Source organism: Urocitellus parryii, chromosome 6 (assembly GCF_045843805.1).
Source record: "Urocitellus parryii isolate mUroPar1 chromosome 6, mUroPar1.hap1, whole genome shotgun sequence".
NCBI classification, from domain to species: Eukaryota; Metazoa; Chordata; class Mammalia; order Rodentia; family Sciuridae; genus Urocitellus; species Urocitellus parryii.
In genome coordinates, this window is record NC_135536.1 from 195,584,881 (window position 1) to 195,609,590 (window position 24,710).

General features: G+C 35.8%; 1 protein-coding gene and 1 pseudogene across 1 annotated transcript in view; one reads left to right on the forward strand and one right to left on the reverse strand.

Moving 5' to 3' along the window:
• Stk4 (serine/threonine kinase 4) overlaps positions 1–24,710 on the reverse strand; it is a 97,299-nt gene that overhangs the window by 32,215 nt on the left and 40,374 nt on the right. The window contains exon 10 of the mRNA XM_026408311.2: positions 17,530–17,687. Coding sequence (XP_026264096.1) covers positions 17,530–17,687 — 158 coding nt within the window. The remainder of the gene's footprint in view (positions 1–17,529; positions 17,688–24,710) is intronic.
• LOC113196407 (mitotic-spindle organizing protein 1 pseudogene) lies at positions 6,469–6,701 on the forward strand (annotated as a pseudogene).

Here is a 24,710-nt window from a genome sequence, read left to right on the forward strand (position 1 = left end):
AAAATATAAAAAGGGCTAGGGATGTGGCTCAGTGGTTAAGTGCCCTAGATTCAATCCCCCAGAATGAAAAAAAAAAAAATCAACTTTTGAAATCTTCTCAACAAACAACAAGTAATACTGAATTTATAGTTGTTTTCCCTTTTCTTTTCTGACTTCAAATTATAGCATAATTAAAGTAACTGAACCAAATCTGACCTTGGTTGAAATGAGATTCAAACTTTTAAAAAGTCAGATTCTGTTTATAGCAATTAGGAATCTAGGCTTACAGGACCCCTTCTCTTCCCTTGCTAATACTAACTTGCATTCTGATAACTTGGGGCAGGCTAACAAACAATGTTTGCCACAAGACTAAATTCACTTTCCTGTGACCGTAGCACTATGATTAAATTAGTCTTAGAGACTAGTTAGTTTATATAAACAGCACCAGACTGTGGCAGAGACAGATCTCTGAATAAATCTACGCCTTGCTTTTTAAAAAAGCTAAACAGGCTTAAAATATTTAACTAACTTCTCAATACTGAAAAGCTGAAACTATGATCTTTAAGAATCAAAGGTAAGGGGGAATAGCAAGGACAGTGGAAGGAGACAGTCATCATTATACAAAATTCATGTATGAAGATGTGAATTTGGTGTCAACATACCTTATATACAAACAGAGATTTGATAAATTGTGGTATAAAGGTGTATTAAGAATCGTAATGCAAAAAAATATGAATGTAATGCACTCCACTATTGTCATGTGTGTAAGAAATAATAATAAAAATCAAAGCTAAGACTTATAAAAAGTATCATAAGGTTTATGAAGCAATTAACTTTAAAACCACTGTGAATAACCTAAGCATGTATCAGCAGAGAACTGGCTGAATAAACTGCAGTATATTCTCCCAACAGAATGCAAAGATAGGAAGAAAAAAAAAAAAAAGGAATGTCAACTATTTCTACATACTGCTATGGAGTGATTTTTAAAGATATAAAGTTAAGTAAAACCAAAGAGAAAAGTATGTATACTATACTACTGTTATCTTAGAACATGAGTACAAATATGTGTATGTGTGTGTATGTGTGTACACATCTTCAAAACATAACAAAAAAGTGAAAATGGTATAGGAAATAAGGACATATGCTAAATCTGAATAACTCTGTTTTGTGGATTTGCCTTTGGAACCATATAATTTATATAATCATAAGGTAAAACAATAAGAAAAGCAAAATAAAATAACCAGTCTATCTACATATTGAGTATATGCACAACCACAGAGAACTATTCCAAGTGGCTTCAACATACAATAGTTTGATTATACTTCTGGGATATGCCCTAAGGACAAAGGGAGCTATAACACAATTGTGTTCAGTAATTGCTGGTGGAAGTACTGGTACTGTTACTCCGAGGCTGACATGCTTATTATGGAATGTAAAGCAAACATTGGCACTACTGAGGGGAAGGAATACAAATATTGGATCAAAGTGATTAATACTACATCTGCAGTATTCAATATGAACTGCAATTAGTGTAAGAATTCATGAATTTGAAATAAACATATACCCTGGTTTTGTCCATTGAAAAGACCTAGAAAAAAATGATTTAACTGCAATGAGCACACCTTATAGTAGACTGTGTTTTCTGACTATCATTCCCACTAAAGGGAACCAGAGTTCCTTTGAAAAATGGCTGTTTCCAGCTTTGGTGCAGGAAATGGACAAGATGAATCTGGAATATTTCATCACATGAGAAAGCAAGAAAGCGCTTGAAAATTACTCTGAAATATAAAAATCAAACCTCAATAAATCAGGTTAAAAAAACTTGTAGGATGAAATCAAGATGGGACAACTTGAAAATTTTTAAAAAAACTCAAAGGACTAAAATACATCAAATATTTTTAAATCCATGAATTCATTAATGACACAAAAAATCATTGGTTTTCTTTGGAGAATGGTAGGAAACTCATTATTTTGAAAAATGGTAATAAAGAGGGGAAATCAAGTATATAATCTGTCTTTTCTACATAAATTATACCTAATAGTATCTACAAAGTTAATGAAATGCTTAATTTCACAAGTATTTCAGTTGGTAAACGGAGAAGAAACCATCAAACGTCAACATTTTGTATCTTCTAACGAAATGGCATCTAGTACCTTCAGTGGCTTTCAACAACAGCAATAAATGATGATCATATATCCAGATCCAGACATTAGGAACCTCCAGACTGAAGTACACATACAACCTATGAAATATCCTTGCCAAAAAAATTCACCATGAATCTGGTCAAGATTAACAATTCCAGAATTATGGCCAGTGGACCTATTAGAGATCCTGACACCCTCTTAAAGGAATAAGGTCAAACTATTTTCATTCTAAAACATTATTTGCCTTTTCTACTGTGTTGAAACTTGCATTGATAGTGCAAAAGCAATGGTGGGGAGAACTGCTAGGTTCTTACTAGGTGCGGTAAGTAGTATACTCCTGTAATCCTAGCTTCTTAGGAAGCTGAGACAGGAGGATTGATGTCATGGTCAGCCTTGGCAACTTGATGAGACCCTCTCTCAAAAAACAAAACAAAACAAAAGCTGGAGATGTAGCTCAGTGGTAGAGCACTCTTGGGTTCAATTCCCAATACTGCAAACAAAATTAAATAAAAACCTGCTAGCTGTAGTATGAATCAAAAAGTGGCACCGCACAGTGTTAGCAGTTACTACATTCTTCAGGATCACAGGCTACAATTAAAAAACAAAAACACCAATTCCATCAAGCTCATCCTTTGATGAAGTACTAATAAGTAATAATTTATTAAAGCTCCTGTCTTTTTTAACAGTATCCATGATGAAATGGAAAGTTTGCACAAAGAGTTTCTGTGGTAACTGAAATATGATGGTCATCTTGAGGCAAAGGACTTGTGCAACTGGGCTGTGAGCTCAACTAGCTGCTTTTCCATGAAATACCATTTTTACCTGAAAGAAATACTAACACACTTTGCTTTTTTAGACTTAGGTATCTGGCAAACATTTTCTCAAAAATGGAAAAAGTGAGTATGCTACTTAAAAGGAAAATGGCTGCAAGTGTTTGTTGCCAATGATAAAAACTCAAACTTTCAAACAAAAATCAGAATTTTGGAAAACTTGATTCCTGAAGAGATGGGTCATAAATCTGAGGATTTAAAAAAAATTTTTTTTTAATATTTATTTTTTAGTTCTCGGCGGACACAACATCTTTATTGGTATGTGGTGCTGAGGATCGAACCCGGGCCGCACGCATGCCAGGCGAGTGCGCTGCCGCTTGAGCCACATCCCCAGCCCCCCCAAAAAAAAAAAAAAAAAAATTTTTTTGTATAATGAAGTATGCCAATATTTGGAAGATCTGAATAATACAGTGGACCAATGGTTTTCAAATGAAGAAGGCACAATGTTATTAAATCATGTGTGAATAAATGTCCCATTCAAATTTAAGACAGGCCAATGAATTTTAATATGTAGTATATTAAAGTTTCAGATTCCACACTGCAACTGACCTTTAAGAAACCACTGACATGGCTTCCTGGCTGCCAAGCTGCACAGCCAGCCTACAGGGTCCCTGCTAAGAAATGGCAGCAGAGCACTAGAGCAGAGTGGCAGGGTGGAATCCAACATGTGGGTGTGGCAGTCCTGAGGCACTGCTAGCCAAGGTGCACCAAAATGTCACCCCTGGGTGGTCAGGCCTGGACAAGGTACGGATGCCTATTGTAGAAGCCCCCTGCACACATGCTGCCGCCCAGAACCAGCAAGGATAGACCATCCCATGACCTCAACCTCCTGCTTCCTGACCTGTGATGAGAAAATAGAAGCAGGGCGGAGCTGAATGGCAATCAGGACTCAAGAGTTGATAGCATTAGTACATTTCCAAACCGTAATTAGCATACGTGTGGACCCATAGCAGTGAACCAAATGCTCTATAAATCCCTAGACTAGTACACTTGGAGCAGAAATGCTTACTACAGGGCCTCTATTGCACTGCAAGAGTTCAGTTCCTGTTTCTATTCTTCAATAAATTCTACTCTTTCATTCGTTCATTTTGGTCTGTGGATTTCATTCTTTGAATTCATAAGAACCCAGAAAGGTGAAATTGATTGTGAGCTGCTGAGGTCTGCTACAATACTTAAGGGTACAGCCCTCCATTAAGAGGTCCTCAAGCTGTGCGTGCAGTTGCATACACCTGTAATCCCAGCGGCTCGGGAGGCTGAGGCAAGAGGATTGCAAGTTCAAAGCAAGCTTCAGCAAAAGTGAGGCACTAAGCAACTCAGACTCTGTTTCTAAATAATATACAAAATTTAGGACTGAGAATGTGGCTCAGTGGTTGAGTGGCCCTGAGTTTAATTCTCATTACCAAACCAAAAAAAAGAGGTTCTCAGACACCTGGGAGGAGTTCTCAGACGCCTGCAACCTTATGCAGACGCCTGCAACCTTATGCAGATCCCACCAGCCAGCAGAAACAGAGAAACTCCAGTCTCATCTGCAGAAGCACGGAATCAAGTTTCCTCTCAAAACTTCAGTTTTACCACCACCGTTGTATTTTGATACAGGGTCAAAGAAAAATATCCACAATTATCTGAAAAGGCTGTTAAAATATGTCTCCTTTTTCCAACTACACATCTTTGCCAGGATAGGCTTTCTTCATATACTTCAACCAAAATAATATATTAAGACAGATTGAACACAAAAACAGGTGTGATAATCTACTATTGCCTATTTAAGCCATATTTACAGCTTAAGAAATGTAGATAGTATCATTCTTATTGTTTGTTTTTTGGGGGAATATATGTTCATAAATTTTTTATATTAATGAATGAGTTTATTAAATGAATTATAATAAATTATTTTAAAATTCTCAGTTAATTTCTAATTCAGTAAGTATCAATAGATATGACCCATATAAATAAAAGCTTTTGGAGGAACCAGGGCCTCCTGCATGGTAGGCAAGCGCTTTACTACCGAGCCATACCCGCTGGCCCCCAATAATGTTGATAAGTGCAAAGGGATCCTGAGAGCTCCTGGTCTAGATTAAACTACCAAGTTACAAGAAATTCATAGAACACATTAAACAGTACCACTCAGATGCTATCAGCAATATCCAAAAGGTTGGGAAATCATATGAAACAACTAGTTTCTTCAACAATCTCACAAAGTATGTGGGAGTAGGGGGCCTATGAATTAAAAGACTGTATACAGAGATATCAACCAAATGCAGTACAGAGCTCTTATCTGGAGTCTATTTCACTGTAAAAAAAAATTATAATGGGGAAAACTGAATAATGACAAGTATTTTGAAGCATGAAGAATCATTCTTTTTTTGTTTTTTTGTTTTTTAGTTGTAGAAAGACACAATACCTTTATTTTATTTGTTTATTTTTATGTAGTGCTGAGAATTGGACCCAGTGCCTCACACGTGCCAGGCAAGCACTCTACCCCTGAGCCACAACCACAGCCCAAGAATCATTCTTTAAGGTATTGTAATATCTTTAATATCTTAGAAATATACATGAAGATATTTAGAAATGATATACATTCACCTTTGATTTACTTCAAAACAATCAAGAGGTAAAAGTGGGGAATAGTAATCCCAGTGGCTCAGGAGGCTGAGGCAGGAGGATCATGAGTTCAAAGCCAGCCGCAGCTAGAGCAAAGTGCTAAGCAACTCAGTAAGACTCTCTCTCTAAATACTACAAAAAAGGGCTAGGGATTTGGTTCAGTGGTCAAGTGTCCCCGAGTTCAATCCCTGATAACAAAAAAAAAGGGGGGGGGCTGAGACCACTGGAAATTAACACTTAGTCAAAGAGGGGAATAGTGGAGGTGAAGGATTATATAAAACAAGAACAGTTATAAAAGTTGATGATGAATCCCAGTGGCTTGGGAGGCTGAGGCAGGAGGATTATAAATTCAAAGCCAGACTCAGCAATGGCGAGGCACTAAGCAACTTAGTGAGACCCTGTTTCTAAATAAAATACAAAATAAGACTGGGAATATGGCTCAGTGGTTGAGAGTCCCTGAGTTCAATCCCCAGTAACAACAACAACAAGTTGATGATGCATGTTGCTGAGTGATTGGAACTTCATTAGGTTTTATCTTAAAATGGAAGTTGGGGTATTCAAGGATGTACACTAATTTTTAAAATTCATTTGGCAAAAATGGACAATAAATTCATAGATAATGTTTTAGAAAAGTTTCCTATGTCATTATAAAACAGCAGATAAAATTTCGAGTTGTAGATAATTGGTTCCCAGAAAATATGAAGACATACTTTTGGGATTGTTAATTTAAACATCAGTAAAATAAAGGCATATCTGCTACAGTAGTAGTAATTCTCAACTCCTAGCAAATGTCTAAAGCATATAATCAAAAGCAAAAAACTAGACCTAATAAAGAATGAATAAGTGACTCTGCTCGAAAAATTCAGTAAAACTTCTTAATAAAAACCCAAACATGCCTCCCTTGGCCTCCACCATGAAGAGTGGCAATGGCACCAGCTTGTGGAAAGCGAATTTTAATACAGTTAAGGAAACCACGGACAAGCTGCTTGAGATTTCAAGAATTTTGAATATTGGCTTAGACATGTAAACACTGTCTGTGTTTCACTTTGTGAACAAGGAAGTAACAAGGAAGCTTGATCATTGGTTATCAAGGAAATATGCAAGGCTATTGAAGCACTAAAGGCTGCTGAGAATATGACAAGCTGACCTTCTGCAGAAATCCTGATGAAATATGTCAAGCTTCTTGGGAGGATCTAAAGACTGCACATGAATGTACAGTGAAATTACTGCATGCAGCAGTGTAGAAAATTTTTCCTTTTTAAAAGAATTACAAAACCGTAGCTTTGTAAATTAGCGCAAAGGGGCTTACAGAGAAACCATCAAGTATCTGCATACCATCTTATTCATCTTCTTTTAAATGGCCTATTTTGGTTCTGCTATGTTTGTATTTATGTATTCCTTATCTATAGCTCTGGTAGTTTTAATTTTCCAAGCCATCTGTTCATCAGATGTGCACATATGCTGTGCCTGTCTGAAGTACAGTGGAACCCATCAGTAATGATGTGTAGTAGTTCTGACTTCTTGACATTTCCATTATATACTTTAAATTGTTTATAGATTTATATTGTATTAGGTTGAAAGTGGACAGAATTTTAGCCACCATTTGTGAATTTGTATTTAGATTCCTTATGTATGCCAGAATCTTGGTGGGGTTTCTTTTGTGTGTGTGTGTGTGTGTGTGTGTGTGTGTGTGTGTGTGTGTATGGTGCTGGGGATTAGAACCCAGGGCCTTGTGCATGCAAGGCAAACACTATACCAACTGAGCTATATCCCCAGCCCTTGGTGTTTTTTGTTTGTTTGTTTTAAGTAGAAAATCATTTCTAGTCTTTAACAAAGAATATTTGGTTTTTTAAACATTTTTTGCACTAGGTGTTAGTGGCATATTCCTGTAATCCCAGAGAATCCAAAGGCTGAGGCAGGAGGATCACAAGTTCAAAGCCAGCCTCAGCAACTAGCAAGGTCTTAAGCAACTTAGTGAGACCCTGTGTAAAAATAAAAATAAAAGGGTCAGGAGAAGTGGCTCAGTGGTAAAGCAAAAATTCAATTTCTGGCACCAAAACTAAAAAAATAACAATAAAAAAACCCCAACATTTTTTGGACAGTGAATAATGTGAACTAGATCATTGTTATATTGACTGAAAAATGAAACTTAGATTTTTAAAAGTACCAACAGTGTTAGCTTAGTATTATTTATATTTTGAATCATTTATATCTAATGAGAATATTAGTTGAGAATATTTTCTAAGTTTTATATACTAAAGGCCTAAAAAATGTTTTAAAATGAAACACAGCCAACATGCAAAGTAACAGGAATGCTTACCTAACAAATATTGAATATATATTTAATAAATAACTAGATAGGTAGTATATTTCAACAGATAAATAATATTTTCTGAATAAGGATTTCTAGTTATTAAATGGAAACTAATGAAATATACAACAGGAATCATAAATATGGCTTTTAAAAATTATTTTGTGTCATTATTTTTACCTTTAAAGTTTTAAATCATCAAAATGATGATTCAAAAACAAATTCTAGAAAATTTCAGACGTATTGGTTCTGTTCCTGTAATAGAATCTCAGTGGAATTTTTTTTGCAAGGCTTACTATGGATTTAATCTCATTTCTTTGTTTCTTAAATGTTAGATTTTGTTAGACATCATTTAAGTGATGATATAAGCATTCATTCTTGGGTAGTATTTTCTTGTTCAGACAAGCTGAAGTGGCTTTAATAGGATTTAGTGATATTTAGATCGGCACTTTCTCTGCTGTTTTTTAAAAATCTTGGCTTTTGACCATTTTGACTTTTTCAATTCATGGTATATCTACCAAATAAACTAAAAGGTCTATTAATAGAATAAGCTGGTAGACAATAAGAATTTATGATAAGCCACTTAAATGATACTAAACACTGCAACTACTGCATGCCATTCGTAAAATCAAAGAGTATGTTTTTTTTTTCAAATTCCATAATTCATATGTTATTCTAGGCCATAGAGTTCATAGTGTCATTTATGATTTTATAAATTAAGCTATTTATGTATTAAACAAAGTAGAAAATATACTGAGAAATTATTATGTTTACAGAGGACTTCTGAATGTGCCATATTTCTTAAATGTTTTTTGGCAGTAGTGGAGATTGAACCCAGGGGCCCTCCACTGAGTCACATCCCCAGCCCTGTTTATTTTTGAGACTGAGTCTAGTTATGTTGCCTAGGCTAACCTTGAAGTTGTGATCCTCCTGGCGTTAAACATAAATTTTTAAATGTACATTAAAGTAATATTTAAGAAATTTAAAAAAGACTAGTTTTGATTTGCATTTCTCTAACTGCTAGCGATGATGAACATTTCTTCATATATCTGTTGACTGATTGTATATCATCTTCTGAGAAGTGTCTGTTCAGGTCCTTGGCCCATTTATTGATTGGGTTATTATTATTATTATTTTTGGTGTTTAGCTTTTTGAGTTCTTTATATACCCTAGAGATTAGTGCTCTACCTGATGTGTGAGGGGTAAAGATTTCTCCAGTCAGAATGGCAGCTATTATGAATACAAACAACAATAAGTGTTGGCGAAGTTGTGGGGGAAAAGTTACACTGATACATTGCTGGTGGGAATGCAAATTGGTGCAGCCAATATGGAAAGCAGTATGGAGATTTCTTGGAAAACTGGAAATGGAAGCACCATTTGAGCCAGCTAAAACCCTCTCCTGGGTCTATACCCAAAGGACTTAAAAACAGCTTACTACAGGGGCACAGCCACATAATGTTTATAGCAGCACAATTCACAATAGCTAAACTGTGAAACCAACCTAGATGCCCTTCAATAGATGAATGGATAAAAAAAATGTGGCATATATATACAATGGAATGTTACTCAGCAATAAAAGAGAATAAAATCATGCATTTGCAGGTAAATGGATGGCATTGGAGAAGATAATGCTAAGTGAAGGTAGCCAATTCCAAAAAAACAAATGCCGAATGTTTTCTCTGATATAAAGAGGCTGATTCATAGTGGGGTAGGGAGGGGAAGCATGGAAGGAACAGACAAACTCTAGATAGGGCAGAGGGGTGGGAGGGGAAGGGAGAGGGCATGGGGTTAGAAATGATGGTGAAATGTGATGAACATTATTATCCAAAGTACATGTATGAAGACAAGAATTGGTGTGAATATACTTTGTATACAACCAAAGATATGAAAAATAAGAATTGTAATGCATTCCACTGTCATTTATAAATAAAATTAATTAAATTTTAACAAGAAACAAAAAAAGACACATTTCAATGTTGTGGATGTTGACAATGAAAAAAATAAAACCATTTTGGTTGTAATGGCAAGTACTTTAATTTAGTATATGATTCAACTGTATTTCTGTAGGTAGTCTAAAAATATTAAGATGCTTATTATGTATGATTGGAGACTACTTAGAGATAGGTTATGTAACTTACAACTTTATTAGACTTGATGTATAAAATGGAATACTTTTCCCCTTGCAGTGAGAGGAGATAGCTACCTTAACATTGCCTCAGGCTTTAAAACAAACTTGGCAATTCAAGTGTGGATATTTTTCTATTCCTAAATAAGGGCTTCCTTACAAAGTGGCTTATTATCATTGTGAAATTGATATACATGTTGTTCCAAATATGCATAAGTTTTCCAATAACTGAATCAAATACTACTTTTTAAACATTTAATTAAAATTAAAAATACAAAATAAATTAAAACCCAAAGAAATCTCAATTTATAATCAGGTTTATAGCCCTGATCTAGAAATGAATGGTTAAAAGTTTCAAGAAATCATAGGTTGTTGTCAGCTTCTTAGGGAAAACTCTGGACTAAAATGTATCTTTCTCAACCTCGGTCATCTACATGGTTTTTTTTTTTTTAAACTTTTTAAATTTATTTTTTAGTTGGACACAATACCTTTATTTTGTTTATTTATTTTTATGTGGTGCTGAGGATCAAAACCAGGGCCTTGGGCTGGGGTTGTGGCTCAGCGGTAGAGCACTCGCCTCGCACGTGTGCGGCCCTGGGTTCGATCCTCAACACCACATAAAAATAAATAAATACAAAACCAGGGCCTCGCACATGATAGGTGAGTGCTCTACCGCTGAGCCCCAACCCCATCCCATCCAGGGAATCTGAACAATCTTCAGGTTCTGTTACTTTCATTAAATTAATTCTAAAAATTGGGGCTGAGGATGTGGCTCAAGTGGTAGCGCACTGGCCTGGCATGCTCGAGGCACTGGGTTCAATCCTCAGCACCACATACAAATAAATAAAGATATAAAAAAAAAATTCTAAATTAACAGTTTAGTGATTTTATCTTCTGATGGACCCATTATCACACAAATGCAGAGTGGTATTAGCTCTGTGCTGCATTAGGATTCTATTTTTAATTTCTCTGATACACCAAGGAAAATTCAAAGAATACTAAATATTACCAGAAAAGACGGTACTGGGCATTAATTTACTTTCTCTACTAATCTTTCCTGAGTCCCTCTCCTGCCTCTCAAACCCCACACCCCTATGATCCAGAATATTTAGGTGTTCTCGGTCACACCACAGGCCTCAAGAATCTCCAAGACATACTTCTCTCCCTCTCTCAGCCCAGAATACCTTTCCCCTCCTCCTCTGGCTAGAGCACTCCTATTCATCTTTCAAACTTCACTTCAATTAAGACTTCTGGATGTCTTCCCTTGGGTTCTTGCTCCCTTCTGGGTTTCCACAGCACTTTTTTTTATAAGCACTTTATGACAGAATTTACCAGAATAGCCTAGAGAAAGGTCACACAGTACAGATGGTTAAAAGAATGGGCTTTGACTCAAACTTTGCTATGCAACTATCTGTATAATCTTACTAATTTAATTAAATCCACCAAATGTCAGGTCCTTCAATAAACCAGCCTTTGGTTTTCCTGATCAACTTTTTTTGTTTGTTTTCTGTTTCATTAAATTTTACTTTTATCTTTATCTTGCTTTTACCTTACTTACAATCTTTCTTCTTCTTGTTTTTGGTACTAGTGATCAAACCCAGATGTACATAACCACTGAGCCACATCCCTAGCCCTTTTTAAAATTTTTTATCTTGATAAAGGGTCTCAGTAAGTTGCTTAGAGCCTTCCTAAATTGCTGAGGCTGGCTCTGAACTTGTGATCCTCCTGCCTCAGCCTCCCAAGCTGCTTGGGATTGCATGTGTGTGCCACCCATACCCAGCACTTAAAATATTTCTTGCAACCTAAAAAGAAAATGCATTTAAGATTATAAATCTTTCTCTAAGTACCACTTTGTGCTGTATCCCACATGTACTGAATTATAGGAATCTGAATTTTGTAGGATTCTTATAATTAATTTCTAAGCAGTTTATAACTTCTAATTTGACTTTGTTTTTAAAGAATTATTTAGAGATATGTAAAAGTGTACCTCTACTACATTTAAAAGACCTCTGTTACATTTCCAAGTAGAATAATGTGTCTTTGGCTACTTTCTTACTATTAATTTCTGATTTTATCAAGTTACAGCCAATAAATATTGGCCTATACAATTTGTGCTGAGTGACATTTCTTTTTGAGTATTTCAAAAGAATATTGAATATTCCACATACATTTTTAAAGTTTAATATTCATTTGAAAGGTTTTCCTATTTTTTATTTCACCAACTTTGTTAAATGTTTGGGTTTTGTCTTAACTGAAATGTCAACTTTCCTTCCTTCCTTTTGTGTTGGGATTGAACTCAGGGCCTCATGCAATGCTAAGCATGTGCTCTACACTGAGCTATATCCCCAGCCTGAAATGTTAATTAATGAGGGAAGAATATTTAGTCTTCACCTATCATTGCAGTTGTTTCATTGTTCCTTGTATTTCTATCATTTTAGATAAATATATATGCTTCTTGTAGGTTCATGATTTAAACTTTCTAGATCAAGTGTATCTTTTAGCAATGTAAAGTATATTTCCTCCCCATGTGATATTCTTTGAATTCCATTTCACTTTCAGTGCATATTTGCCTAGTATATCTTTTTATATTCAACTGTTTTAAACTTTTCAATGATTTTATTTTAGTTATCTCTCTCATAAATAGCATTTAGCTGGATTTTGACTGCTAATTTTATCCAGAGTCTCTGTGCTTTAACAAGTGATTTTATTTTATTTATTTATTTTTAGTATTTTTTAACCTATTGATGGATCTTTATATGTGGTGATGAGAATCAAATCCAGTGCCTCACACATGCTAGGCAAGCGCTCCATCACTGAGCTACAACCCCAGCCCTTAACAAGTGATTTTATATTTATTTATTTATTTTTTTAGTTCTCGGCGGACACAACATCTTTGTGTGTATGTGGTGCTGAGGATCGAACCCGGGCCGCACGCATTCCAGGCGAGCGCGCTACCGCTTGAGCCACATCCCCAGCCCGAGTGATTTTAATACACTCACATTTACCGTGATTACTGCTATGTTTACAATTAGACTACTACCCTATGTGTAACTCAGCTCCAGTTCACAATGGATTTCTTTCCTTCCTTACCCACTCCAACTTGGCCCTGTGTTCAGTCTTTGTATTGTTCCCTCTACCTGCCTATGATTTGCTGCCCCTCTAGGTTTATTGTAGCAGGATGCCCTGCCTTTCCCTAACTAAGGCCTCTTCTCAAGCTATCTCTTTAGTATGCTTTTAAAAATAGCCATTATGACCTAAACTGGTCTATTTACCGTATTACTTACTCAATGTCTGTTTCCCTCACTTAAAGTTCATGTGGGCACCAATCTCATCTGTCTTGTTCAGGGTGTTTCTGAAGATTCATGAGACAAACTGGACTTAAGAGTACAGCTTTTGTGGCATTAGGAATAGCAAAATGACATTATGAATGGCAAAATGTGTATCTCATAAAAGTGATATTTTTTTCCAAAAATCAATCTGTTTGCTGAATGCAAAATACCTATTCTTTTAAGAGAGAGAGAGAGAGAGAATCTTAATTTTTTTTTTTTTTTTTTTAGTTTTCAGCGGACACAACATCTTTTTTTGTATGTGGTGCTGAGGATCGAACCCAGGGGGCACGCATGCCAGGCAAGCGTGCTACCGCTTGAGCCATATCCCCAGCCCCGCAAAATACCTATCTTAGAGGATATTTCATTTTTAAGCACCCTTTTTCACTAAACACTACATATATTAAACATTAAAAGGGAATCTTTGGGGTCTGGGGTTGTGGCTCAGCAATAGAGCACTCGCCTAGCATGTGCGAGGCCCTGGGTTCAATTCTCAGTGCCTATAAAAATAAATAAATAAAATAAAGGTGTCCAACTACCAAAAAGAGGGGGAGGGTCTTTAGAGTTTTTTTTTTTCTTCCCCAACTTGGCAAATAATGAAATTCAATTTTAGAAATGGTACAAGTATTCAGTTTCAGGTGAAAATAGGAAGTTTTTTTTGTCAGTATAAATTCTCCTGCTCCTGATTAAGTTATTTACTATTTGCCATTTTGGGCAAAAAGTTCATTTCAAAACAGCAACTGCCTTCATAGAGGAAAAGAGAAAATCTTTTTCATAATTAAATACTGGTTGTCTCGAATCAAAAGGTGTCTTTCTAAGACTGTTGAGTAGGGTAGGTATTCAGAACTTTGTTCATTCAGTGGATTGGCTCTTTCTTTGCCAAATGTGATTTATAGATGTACATAATCCATACCCTATATACTTCTTTGATGCTTCTGATAAGAGTACAAGAGACTCAAAAGAGAATAACAAAGAAATTTTAAAACCATATAATGTTAATAAAATATGAATACATCCTTGTCTCTGAATTTCTATAGGGCCTAGCAGGAAAAAAGCAGCCTATATGAAGAAACCTACACTTCTAAAAACATTTTCAAATGAGACTTTCAAGGGTTAGAAGTCAGGTTTCAGCACCACTGAATGCTGTCCCCAGAGATTCTGATTCCCTATGTCTAGGGCAGGACCTGAGAAACTGCACTTCTCATGAATTTCCAGGTAATGTCAACACTGCTAATCTAGGGACCACTTCGAGGCCAAATGCTTGCTTTGGGATTAAGGTCAGAACTATATATCAAGAATACCAAGACATTAGAGCTTTCCATTTGATCTTTGGTATTTTCTGATGTAGCAATTCATGTATATATCCCACTTCAATTTTCTTTCATTGTTTAGTTGAAATGCTCTTAAAACAGAATTTAGAAGATAAATTCTCTTGAAAATCTGAAGGTAAAAAATACAGCAAAATTTTATATATTAGGTTAGGTTGGTTTAAGCATATACAAATCCAAATAATTTAGAACAAGAGTCCCAACAGCAATGCCTCTAAGTGTCAGGTCAGACAGTTAATACAAATGAGTGAAGTGGGCCAGACACTGTGAAGAATTGAAGATGCCACACTCAAAGAGGGCACCTGTTACTGAGCTCCAGACAATACCCAATAATATAGAATAGACTGTAAAAATCTTCCAAGTTTTCAAGATAACATTGTATCTCTCAAATTTTAAATCAACTAAAAGTTTTTGTGTATAGAACACACAAAAAGATCTGTGGGCTGGATACTGCCAATTTATGGCCTCTGAGTTAGAAGAATGCAGATGGGCCACATGTGAGCCTATTCACAGTGCGCACGGGTCCATTCCTTCTAGCAATCCCTTACATCCAAAATAGAAAACACTCTTTAAATACATACAAAAAGTTCCTTTGTATAAATAACTTAACCATCAAAACAAGTTCTCTGCCAATGATCTTAGTACAGGCAAACTGTGGCAAAGAGAAATGAATTCTTCATGTATTGGAACTTTTGATCTAAGATAATGAATTGCATTAAAGTGGTATTTCAGGAGAACCTAACTTCTGTAATTTAAAAACTAAAGATAGGAAGAAAGGCAATTAGACCTAGACACAGAGATTTAAGGATTCTTAAGAATTCTCTCCCAATGATGGTGTGATCTAGTAACTGAAAGTTATTTAAACACCTTTTCTTACAGATTTATTAAACTGGCCTTACAAATATGTTGTAGACAACTACACAGGCAACATGGAATAGCAAGCACAAAAGTGAAAAAGATGAAAGCCAAAGACCTAGAAGAGAGGAGAGGCAGAGGGTGAACTGCATCTTTGGTCCTTTGTAAGTAAAAACACTGCACCTGTGTTCAGAAAATCTGTAGTTCAATTGTCTATTAACACAGCAACTAGAACAATAATTATAAAACAAAAAGGATCAAGTCACCTCTTGCCAATGGTTTTCCATTCTACTTCAAGTAGAAGTCCTTCCCACACAAAGCCCTACGCTATCTGTCTCTCCCTTACACTGTGATCTCCTTTACTGTTCCACCCCAAAGCCATTCCTGACATACTATCTCTTTAACACATCAAGCAAGTTCTTGCTTCACGATCTTTGCATCTGTTTTCTCACTGCCTGAAAACCTCTTCTGGATGTTCACATAGTTCACTTCCTCATCCTCTTACCAACAAGGACTTCACTGACTACTCTTTTACTTTAAAAAGTTATGTGCACATGTGTATGCGCACGCGCGCGCACACACCCACACACATGCCCCATCTTTCTCCTTCTTACCTCCCTTTTGCTTTATATTTTCCACAATACACACCACACCATCTGACATGCTAAATGTTTTACTTATTTTCCTTCTTTATTCTATAGCATGCCTGTAATCCCAGCAACTTGGGAGGCTGAGGCAGGAAGAATATAAGTTTGAGACCAGCCTCAACAACTTAGCGAAATCCTGTCTCAAAATAAAAATAAAGATGGCTGGCAATAAAGCCCAATGGTAGAGCACCCCTGGATTCAATCACCAGTCTAAAGAGAAAAAGTTTGACTAAATAAATTAATGAACACTTGCGTTCTAATATGGGTTCTGGGTTCTACTCAGTTAAATAAATTCAGGTGATTTATTCTTGTCCTCAAAAGATCTCTATCCTTAATAAACTATGACATTTTACAAAAGCAGTAATTAAGTTAGGGAAGAATAACATCACTTCCTCTAAGCCAGTCTGCAGTGTAGTGGAAAGCCAAAATTAGTAAGGCTCCCAGAGTTAAATCTAATGCCCAAACTAAGATCTTTTATAAACAACAACAAATTATGTTAGCTGAATACCAAACTTCAGAATTTAAGAATGTAAAAACAAAAAATTTCCAAACAGAAAAATGTTTTCTAGAAAGGAACATAAACTCCTTAGCTTACTTTATTCCACAATTTTTTATTGCCTCTAACTCTTTAAGTCCCTGTGAACATTACTAAGGGTCTGTGGGGAAAGGAGAATGTTCCACAAGCAGTGGAAGGAAAACCACATCCAGTTTTTCACAAGAAACTTTGGAATAATTTAATATTCAGCCTCTAGAAGACTCAGAATAATCGTCTCACACTAAAATTAGGAGAACAGTTATCAAAACAGTAAAGGTACTACAAAACAGTGTCAACTGCCCTTTAGTCTAATTCTTAAATATAAGATCACAACCACAGGGCTGGGGTTGTGGCTCAGCGGTAGAGCGTTCACCTAATATGTATGAGGCTCTGGGTTTGATCCTCAGCACCACGTAAAAATAAATAAATAAAATAAAGGTATTGTGTCCAACTACCACTAAAAAATAAAAAAATAAATAATAAAAAAAGATCACAACCACAAACAAACTACTAAAGACAGTCACATCTTCATTTGATGTCTGAATATTTCTTTCACCACTAACAATTTCAAACTATACAAAAAGAAAAATGGCAAACAAATAAAGGATTTTTAAAGCAAAAGAGATGCCATTAATCAGGGACCCCGGAATTTCTCAGATGTCAGTAAAAATATTTCAACCTCATGAGGCCCTTAGCCCCAGAGATGCTGACAGGGGCTGTTGCAGGTCATACTGCCTAGGAAAATGCTCCTATGCTCAGGCATTTCAGTAAAATGAAAGCTCTGGATATGTGGTATTTTGGATCACTTCCCCCAGAAGATAGAACCCTTTATTTCAACAATACTCACAAACTCATAGTCTCCATCCTGTGGAACTTTCCAATCTGAAGAATTTTTCAGTGGGCCAGGTACACTCTTACCAAAGCTATTGATTTGGTTTTCCTTTTCTTTTTGTTCAAAGTATTCAAGAAAAGATGGTTTTGCAGGTTGCATGGTCTCATCCCTTCCTATAAACCAAGAAAAGTAAAAGGTGAATAGGCATACACTTTTATTTTAGGTAAGTTTAGTAAATAAATAGATCTCCAGATTGGCTATGTCTCCAGTTAGATCAGGAGTTTATCAAGAAAAGTTACCCTAATATATCAGAAAGACCAATGGGTCTTTCTGTTAGATGCTCTTTCAAGAATCATTACTATAGAAAAACGCACAAATGCTCAATCAAAATATTCCTTATACAAGAGAATTCAAGGTCCCCCTTAAAACAAATGCCCACACACATGGTTCCTTTTTCTAGATAGAAAGTTTTGGGTGTTGCAAAGACTCTGAATAAGTTGCATATAATAATTTTAGGTCTTCCATAGTCGATAGTTCCTGTAACATTCAGACTGGAAAACACTTCAGAAAAAAGTAAATATATTTATTTAGCACCCACCAAAGACAATATTCTCTACAGGCATTTCAGTAAGGAGTGGGGATGATATATTAGGGTAACTTTTCTTGATAAACTCCTGATCTAACTGGAATGAGAAAAATATGCGTGAAAAATAAAATATATGTAAATCATAATCTATCTAACTTGGAAATATTATTTCCAAATAATATTTGGAAATGCTTCACAATAAAGTTATGGGGAAAAACAACATTATATATATAGTATGATCTCAATTCAGTAAAATCATATTGATGGGGGGGAAATGACTGTAAGAATACATACCAAAATGTTAACAGGGTTTATCTTTGGTAGTGGGACTATAACTAATTCTTATTTGCTATAATTTCTTTAATACACCTTTTAAACTTTTTTAAAGAAGATAGTACTGGATACATATTAAATAAACATAATTGATTATAAGAGTTACATGTGTCCATAAGATCTTGCAGGCTGGGTGACCAGGAAGATTGGTAAAGAAGCTGGGTCTCAAACCACCTCAGAGAATAGAATCAATGGTTGGCAGCAGCAGTAGTTATCACAGGAAAGCAAATACAGCAATTACTAGTAACTTGTAACAATAGCAAAAAGAGTAATTTTACCTGGCATGATTTCAAATTCTTGCTAGATGTATGCACCTATTTCACATGTTGAAGTACCTGTGGTCATAATGCTAATATGGGGAAATATAGGAAGTTTTTTCCTCAGTGCTTTCCATGAATAAAGGGCTTACATAGCCCTTTTCCTCAGTAACCAGAAAGGAGGACCAGAATATTCAGAGCCTTAAGAAAGGGATGGGGGCTGAGGTTGTGGCCCGGTGGCAGAGCAATTGCCTAGCACGTCATGCGAGGCCCTGGGTTCAATCCTCAGTACCACATAAAAATAAATAAATAAAATAAAGGTATTGTGTCCACAACTACAACTAAAAAATAAATATTAAAAAAAGAGAAAGTAATGGATGGAGAGGTGTTTAGAAGATAAATAAGTGTTTCTCTCCAGCAACACTGTCCTATGTGATCTTACTTATCTCACGACACTCACCTAAGTGTAATTTCAAGCCAGAACCCTGACTGTCCCTCAGATGTTTGTCATCTTCCTATCATCACTGCCAAGGTCAACAGTAGTCAATCCCAGATCTGCCTACTTCCAGATGCCGCCAATAGCTTTTCAGACTGTAGCCTCTTTACTTATAGAGGATTAAACACAGTATTTGCTAGCACCGGTCAATGAATACATGGTGTTTTGTTCAGTGTACTCTAGATATAACTTTAGGTGCTTTATGATATTAGGTACTTTTCATGCTTACTCTGTTTAGTTTTTAAGTTAAATTACAGGTAATATTTCATGCCATAGTTTTTCAGGAACTACAAAAAAAACTTATAAAAATGGGAGTGCTTTGGATTTGCAAATGTGTTAGGAAGCTATGTTCTTTTGCCTCATTCCCTTCCTCTGGGACCAGAGGAAAGGACTGTTTCAGAGGCAACTCTGCAGCAATCCAACACGTAATTCTACACATAAAGTAAGGAGTGTTCAAAGAATCTCTAAGAGCCAAGCAATCTCAATAGTACTACCAACTTGACATGTTCAGAAATAGTATATATCATGACCAGACACTGAGCAGCTAAATAGAATAAAAAGTCCAGAAACAAGATAAAAAGAACAAGTGGCTACCCAATAAATGGATAGCTATTTGGAAAAAGATTACTTTGGATCCACATCTCATACCATAAGCCAGAAAAACTCCAAATGGACAAAGGATCTAATTGTAAAAATGGAAAACATAAATACTAAAAGAAAATGTGTGAATGCATGTGGAAAAGACTATGACAAAAATCCAGATGCAATAAAAATAGATAAAAATTGTTGCATAAGAAAAAGTCACAAATTTTTAAAAAATGAATAAGCACACATATACTGTAAGTCAAACCAAAAGACAAATGATAAGAGGCTGAGGGCAGTGGCGCACACCTGTAATCCCAGCAGCTGGGGAGGCTGAGGCAACTCAGTGAAACCTAGTCTCTACATAAAATACAAAATAGGGCCGGAGATGTGGCTCAGTGGTTGAGCGCCCCTGAGTTCGATTCTGGTAAGTCTCCCCCGCCCCAAAAAAAGACAAATGATAAACAGAAAGAAAACATTTACAACAAATACCATAACATTTTAAAATAATTTTTTAAAGACTATTTCAAAGAACTCTTTATGTATTACGGAAGTAAGCTCCCAATATGTAAAGAATTTTTTGAATCAAGGAAGACTAAAAAAGGTGAAAAAATGGATTAACAACTCGAAAAGACAGTATACAACAGATACCTAATTGGTCTTTACACATGAAAAAAATAAATGCTTAGGTTCACTCAGAGTGAGAGAAACACAACTAAAATTTATATTTCAATGGGAAATACACTCTTGGTAAGGCTGGGGGATAAAGGCACACTGAATGTTGTGGAACTGGAGTATACAAGGCACCACCCCTACAAAGGGGGTCTAGCACTGAGTATTAAACATGAAACAGAGAGAGGCACTGGAGAGCTCTGAACATTTGAACTGGAGGTCTTAATATGATCTTATTCTTTTTTTGAAAAAGATATTTCTCAGCTGTTTTCATTAAAAGGACTTGGAGGGCTGGGGTTGTGGCTTAGCGGTAGAGTGCTCGCCTAACATGTGTGAGGCCCTGTATTCGATCCTCAGCACCACATACACCATTTACAACTAAATAAATAAATAAATAAATAAATTTTTAAAAAGGACTTGGAACAATGAAACTTCAGGACCAATGAGCTCATTTAGCACTCAGATCTGGGGCTCCAATACCATTCTCTGCTAAAAAAAAAAAAAAAAAAAAAATTAGGACTTAAAGAGAAAAATACCTGATTCCAGGTCTAGAGAAGGAGCACTACATATTGAAACTAGAACATCTTCTTGTGCAAAAAAAGCAAGTACTCAAAACAATACAAGAGACATCTTGAGCACACACACCCTCACACACACAGACACAACTAGGAAATTCAGGAACACTTGCAACATCAAAAAGAACACACAGAATAAAAAGAATCCATAGCTCAGAGTGATAATCTAAGAGTAAAGGAGGTTTTCGAGAGAGGAGAAAGCTTATTTCGAACAATCACCATTTTTCGAAAATGGTGGCTGGGGTGTAGTTCAGTGGTAGAGTAGTTGCTAGAGAAATCACCACTTACCAAGCATATTATATTATGGTAACAAAAAAGAATATTCTTGGATTTTTTTTTAACTGGGGATTGAACCCAGGGGTGCTCAACCACTAAACTATGTCCCTAGTCCTTTTTATACTTTTATTTGTAGACAAGGTCTCACTAAGTTGCTGAAACGGCCTAATACTTGTGATCTTTCTGTCTCAGTCTTCCAAGTCACTAGGATTACATGCATGTGCCAACCATGCCTGGCTTTTTATTGTATTTTTGAGACAGCATCTCACTAAGTTGCCCAGGATGGCCTTGAACTTGGGATTTTCCTGCCTCAGAATTCCAGTAGCTGGGATTACAAGTGTAAGCCATCATGCCTGGCTAAAACAGTACCTTCTTTCTTGGGAAATACACACTTAAATTTTGAGAATAAGTTCCACATATCATGTACCATCTTCTCTCATCACTTCTATTATTTCATGTCCGATTTGTTTTCCTGCCTGGTTTGTTTTCCTGTCTTCTTCCTTCTTTTTTTTCTTTCCTTTCATCCATCCATCCATCTATCCATCAGTATAAAGGCACAGAGAAATGACTAAAATGAGTTCTATAAAAATGGCAACTTCTAGGGCTGGGGTTGTGGCTCACTTGCCTAGCACGTGTGAGGCACTGGGTTCAATCTTCAGCACCACATATAATTAAGTAAATAAATAAATAAGGTATTGTGTCCATCTACAGCTAATTTTTTTAAATGACAACTTCTACCTAGAAATAGTAGATGAATTAAAATTTTTCTATTGAATGATACAAAAGCCATAAGGGCATTATTTTTTAAAGCATTATATCCAGCAACAAAACATACTTCTTCATTATTCCTTTCAGTTGCAAGACAGGTGGACTTTAGATTAAACCTATAGCATCTGTTCTCACTCTGATTTTATGGGTTGATTATGACCAATGATCAAATAGATACACATTCCTATTGCAAATTACAAATATACAAATATACAAAAAATATACAAATTCTTATTACCTGAGATTGATTTTTAAAATGATAACTATAATTTCCACCTGATATCCCCACCCTGGGTCATGCCTTCCCACAGTAACTCTGGCCCTGGCCATCTAACTTCCTTTGGGCATTGAAACAACAGCAAATACATGGTAAGCAGAAATTTAAAATTCTTGTGTACTCTACTAAAATGTAAATAAGCTTCAGTGAGCCTGATAGATGGTAAATACTATGTATAATCATCAGATGTCTTACAGAGGCCTTCATAAATCAGCCAACCCCAGCTGCTACTATAACAACTGATCAGAGAACAAAGCTAAGGGACAAGGCCTGAGGAAACATCTAACTGAGTGCAACTTAATGCCATCCTACAGAATCATGAATGAAATATAAAATGACCGCTATTTTAAACCACAAAATCTTGCAGTGCTTTGTTAAGCAACAAAAGCAAAATGACAAAGAGTCTGACTGTGTCTGCATCCCTCTCTCTCTACTTCTCTTCCTCACCTCCCCACCCACACACACCACTCTATACCTGCAAAAACGGACCCATCCTTTGGAAACTCAGGTTCAAATTCAACTAACATTTACTAAATACATTTTGAATTTCAGGCTTCTTACCAGGTCTCTCTCTCTCTCTCTCTTGTTTTTTTAATGTTGACTCTTTTTATTTTTATTTATATAATTACCAGGTATCTTCACATGAATGTTCTCAACCAAACTTCCTGACCACTGTATGAAGTAAGGGAGGAAGAAGACTTGCACTTATTAGGCACCTACCAAGTAAGTACCAGACAAAGTACTACTTCACTTAATCCTCACAGAATTTAGAGGTATGTGTTATTATACCCAGTTTACAGGTGAGAATTTTGCCTAAGATTTCATAGCCAATAACCAAAGAGTATAGGATTTGAATGCCAACTATTAGGTTTTAAGTCTGTGAGCTACATCTCATACTATAAATTCCCTAAAACGAAAATGAAGATTCCTGATTTGTTAGTACTGCCATTAAGTCGAGGGCAGAAAGAGTGGGGAACGGAATGTTCCCAGAAACCTTATCTTTGAACTTTTCTTTTGGAATCCTTTAGCTGGATGATCAAGTCTTGGACAGCAGCCTGCCAGTGCTGAAAAGCATAAGAGAACCATTACAAGTTGATTAAAGGTTATGCTGTCCCAGGGGCTTCAGCTGCTGGCCAGTGGGCATTTTCTTTCAACTTGAGCTGTTTTTTCAGATGTATCCCAGGAAATGAAAACGTTTCACTGAATGATAATACAAGAAACCTGAAGCCAAAGGAAGAATGGACTGAGCAGGACAAGAAAGAAGCCACTTCTTTGCTAATTCTTTTATCTGATGCAGGAAATACATGAACTCCATACAATGAGTGGCCTATTTTTCTTTGTAAGCCACATTTATGAAGCCAAATGGACAATTTCTTTAAAGCCACAAACAATGAAGTGAATTCATAAGCACCTATACCTTATACTTATTTTTCTTTGAAAAACACTATGTAAAGCAGAATGACCCAACAATCCAAATGTCCAATTGATGAAAAGATAAATAAAATATGATATATGCACAGAGCACAGAATTATTTGGCTATAAAAATCTGAAATATTAATACACACTACAACATGGATTTATCTTGAAAACATTATGCAAAATAAAAGCCTGACCAAAAAGTGACAAAATTGCGTAGTACCACCCACATAAAAATGTCCAGAATAGGCAAATCCATGGAGACAGGAAACAGATTAATGGTTACTTGGGGATGGGGAAGAATACAAAGTAACTGCTAATAGGAATTTCTTTGGGGGGTTATCAAAATGTTGGGAATTCAGTTGTAATTCCAGTGTCTCAGAAGGCTGAGACAGGAGGATCGTGAGTTCAAAGCCAGCTAGCCTCAGCAAAAGCAAGGCACTTAAGCAGCTCAATGAGACCTTGTCTCTAAATACAAAATAAATACAAAATAAATACAAAATAAATACAAAATAGAGCTAGGGATGTGGCTCAGTGGTTGAGTGACCCTGAGTTCAATTCCTAGTACCAAAAAAAAAAAAAAAAAAAAAAAAAAGTTGGTAATTCAGCAGTGTTTATAATTGCAATACCTTGTTAATATATTAAAAACCTACTAAATAAATCATATGCTTTGAATTGGTGAATTTTAATACATATCGCAATTAAAAATAATAAACTTTTAAAAATTATGTTGTGGTGATGGCTGCACAAGTCTGTGAATATATATATAAAAAAACTACCGAATGGTTTACTTTAAATGAGTGAATTGTATGATTTGTGAATTATGTATCAATAACTCAAACTATTTAAAAGAAAAAAAAGGCAATGGGCCACTTTCATGTACTATTTGTTCTCATTTCTGGACTTATATAACACAATGCCAGATAGTCATAACTGGGAAGGAACTTGACCAAAGAA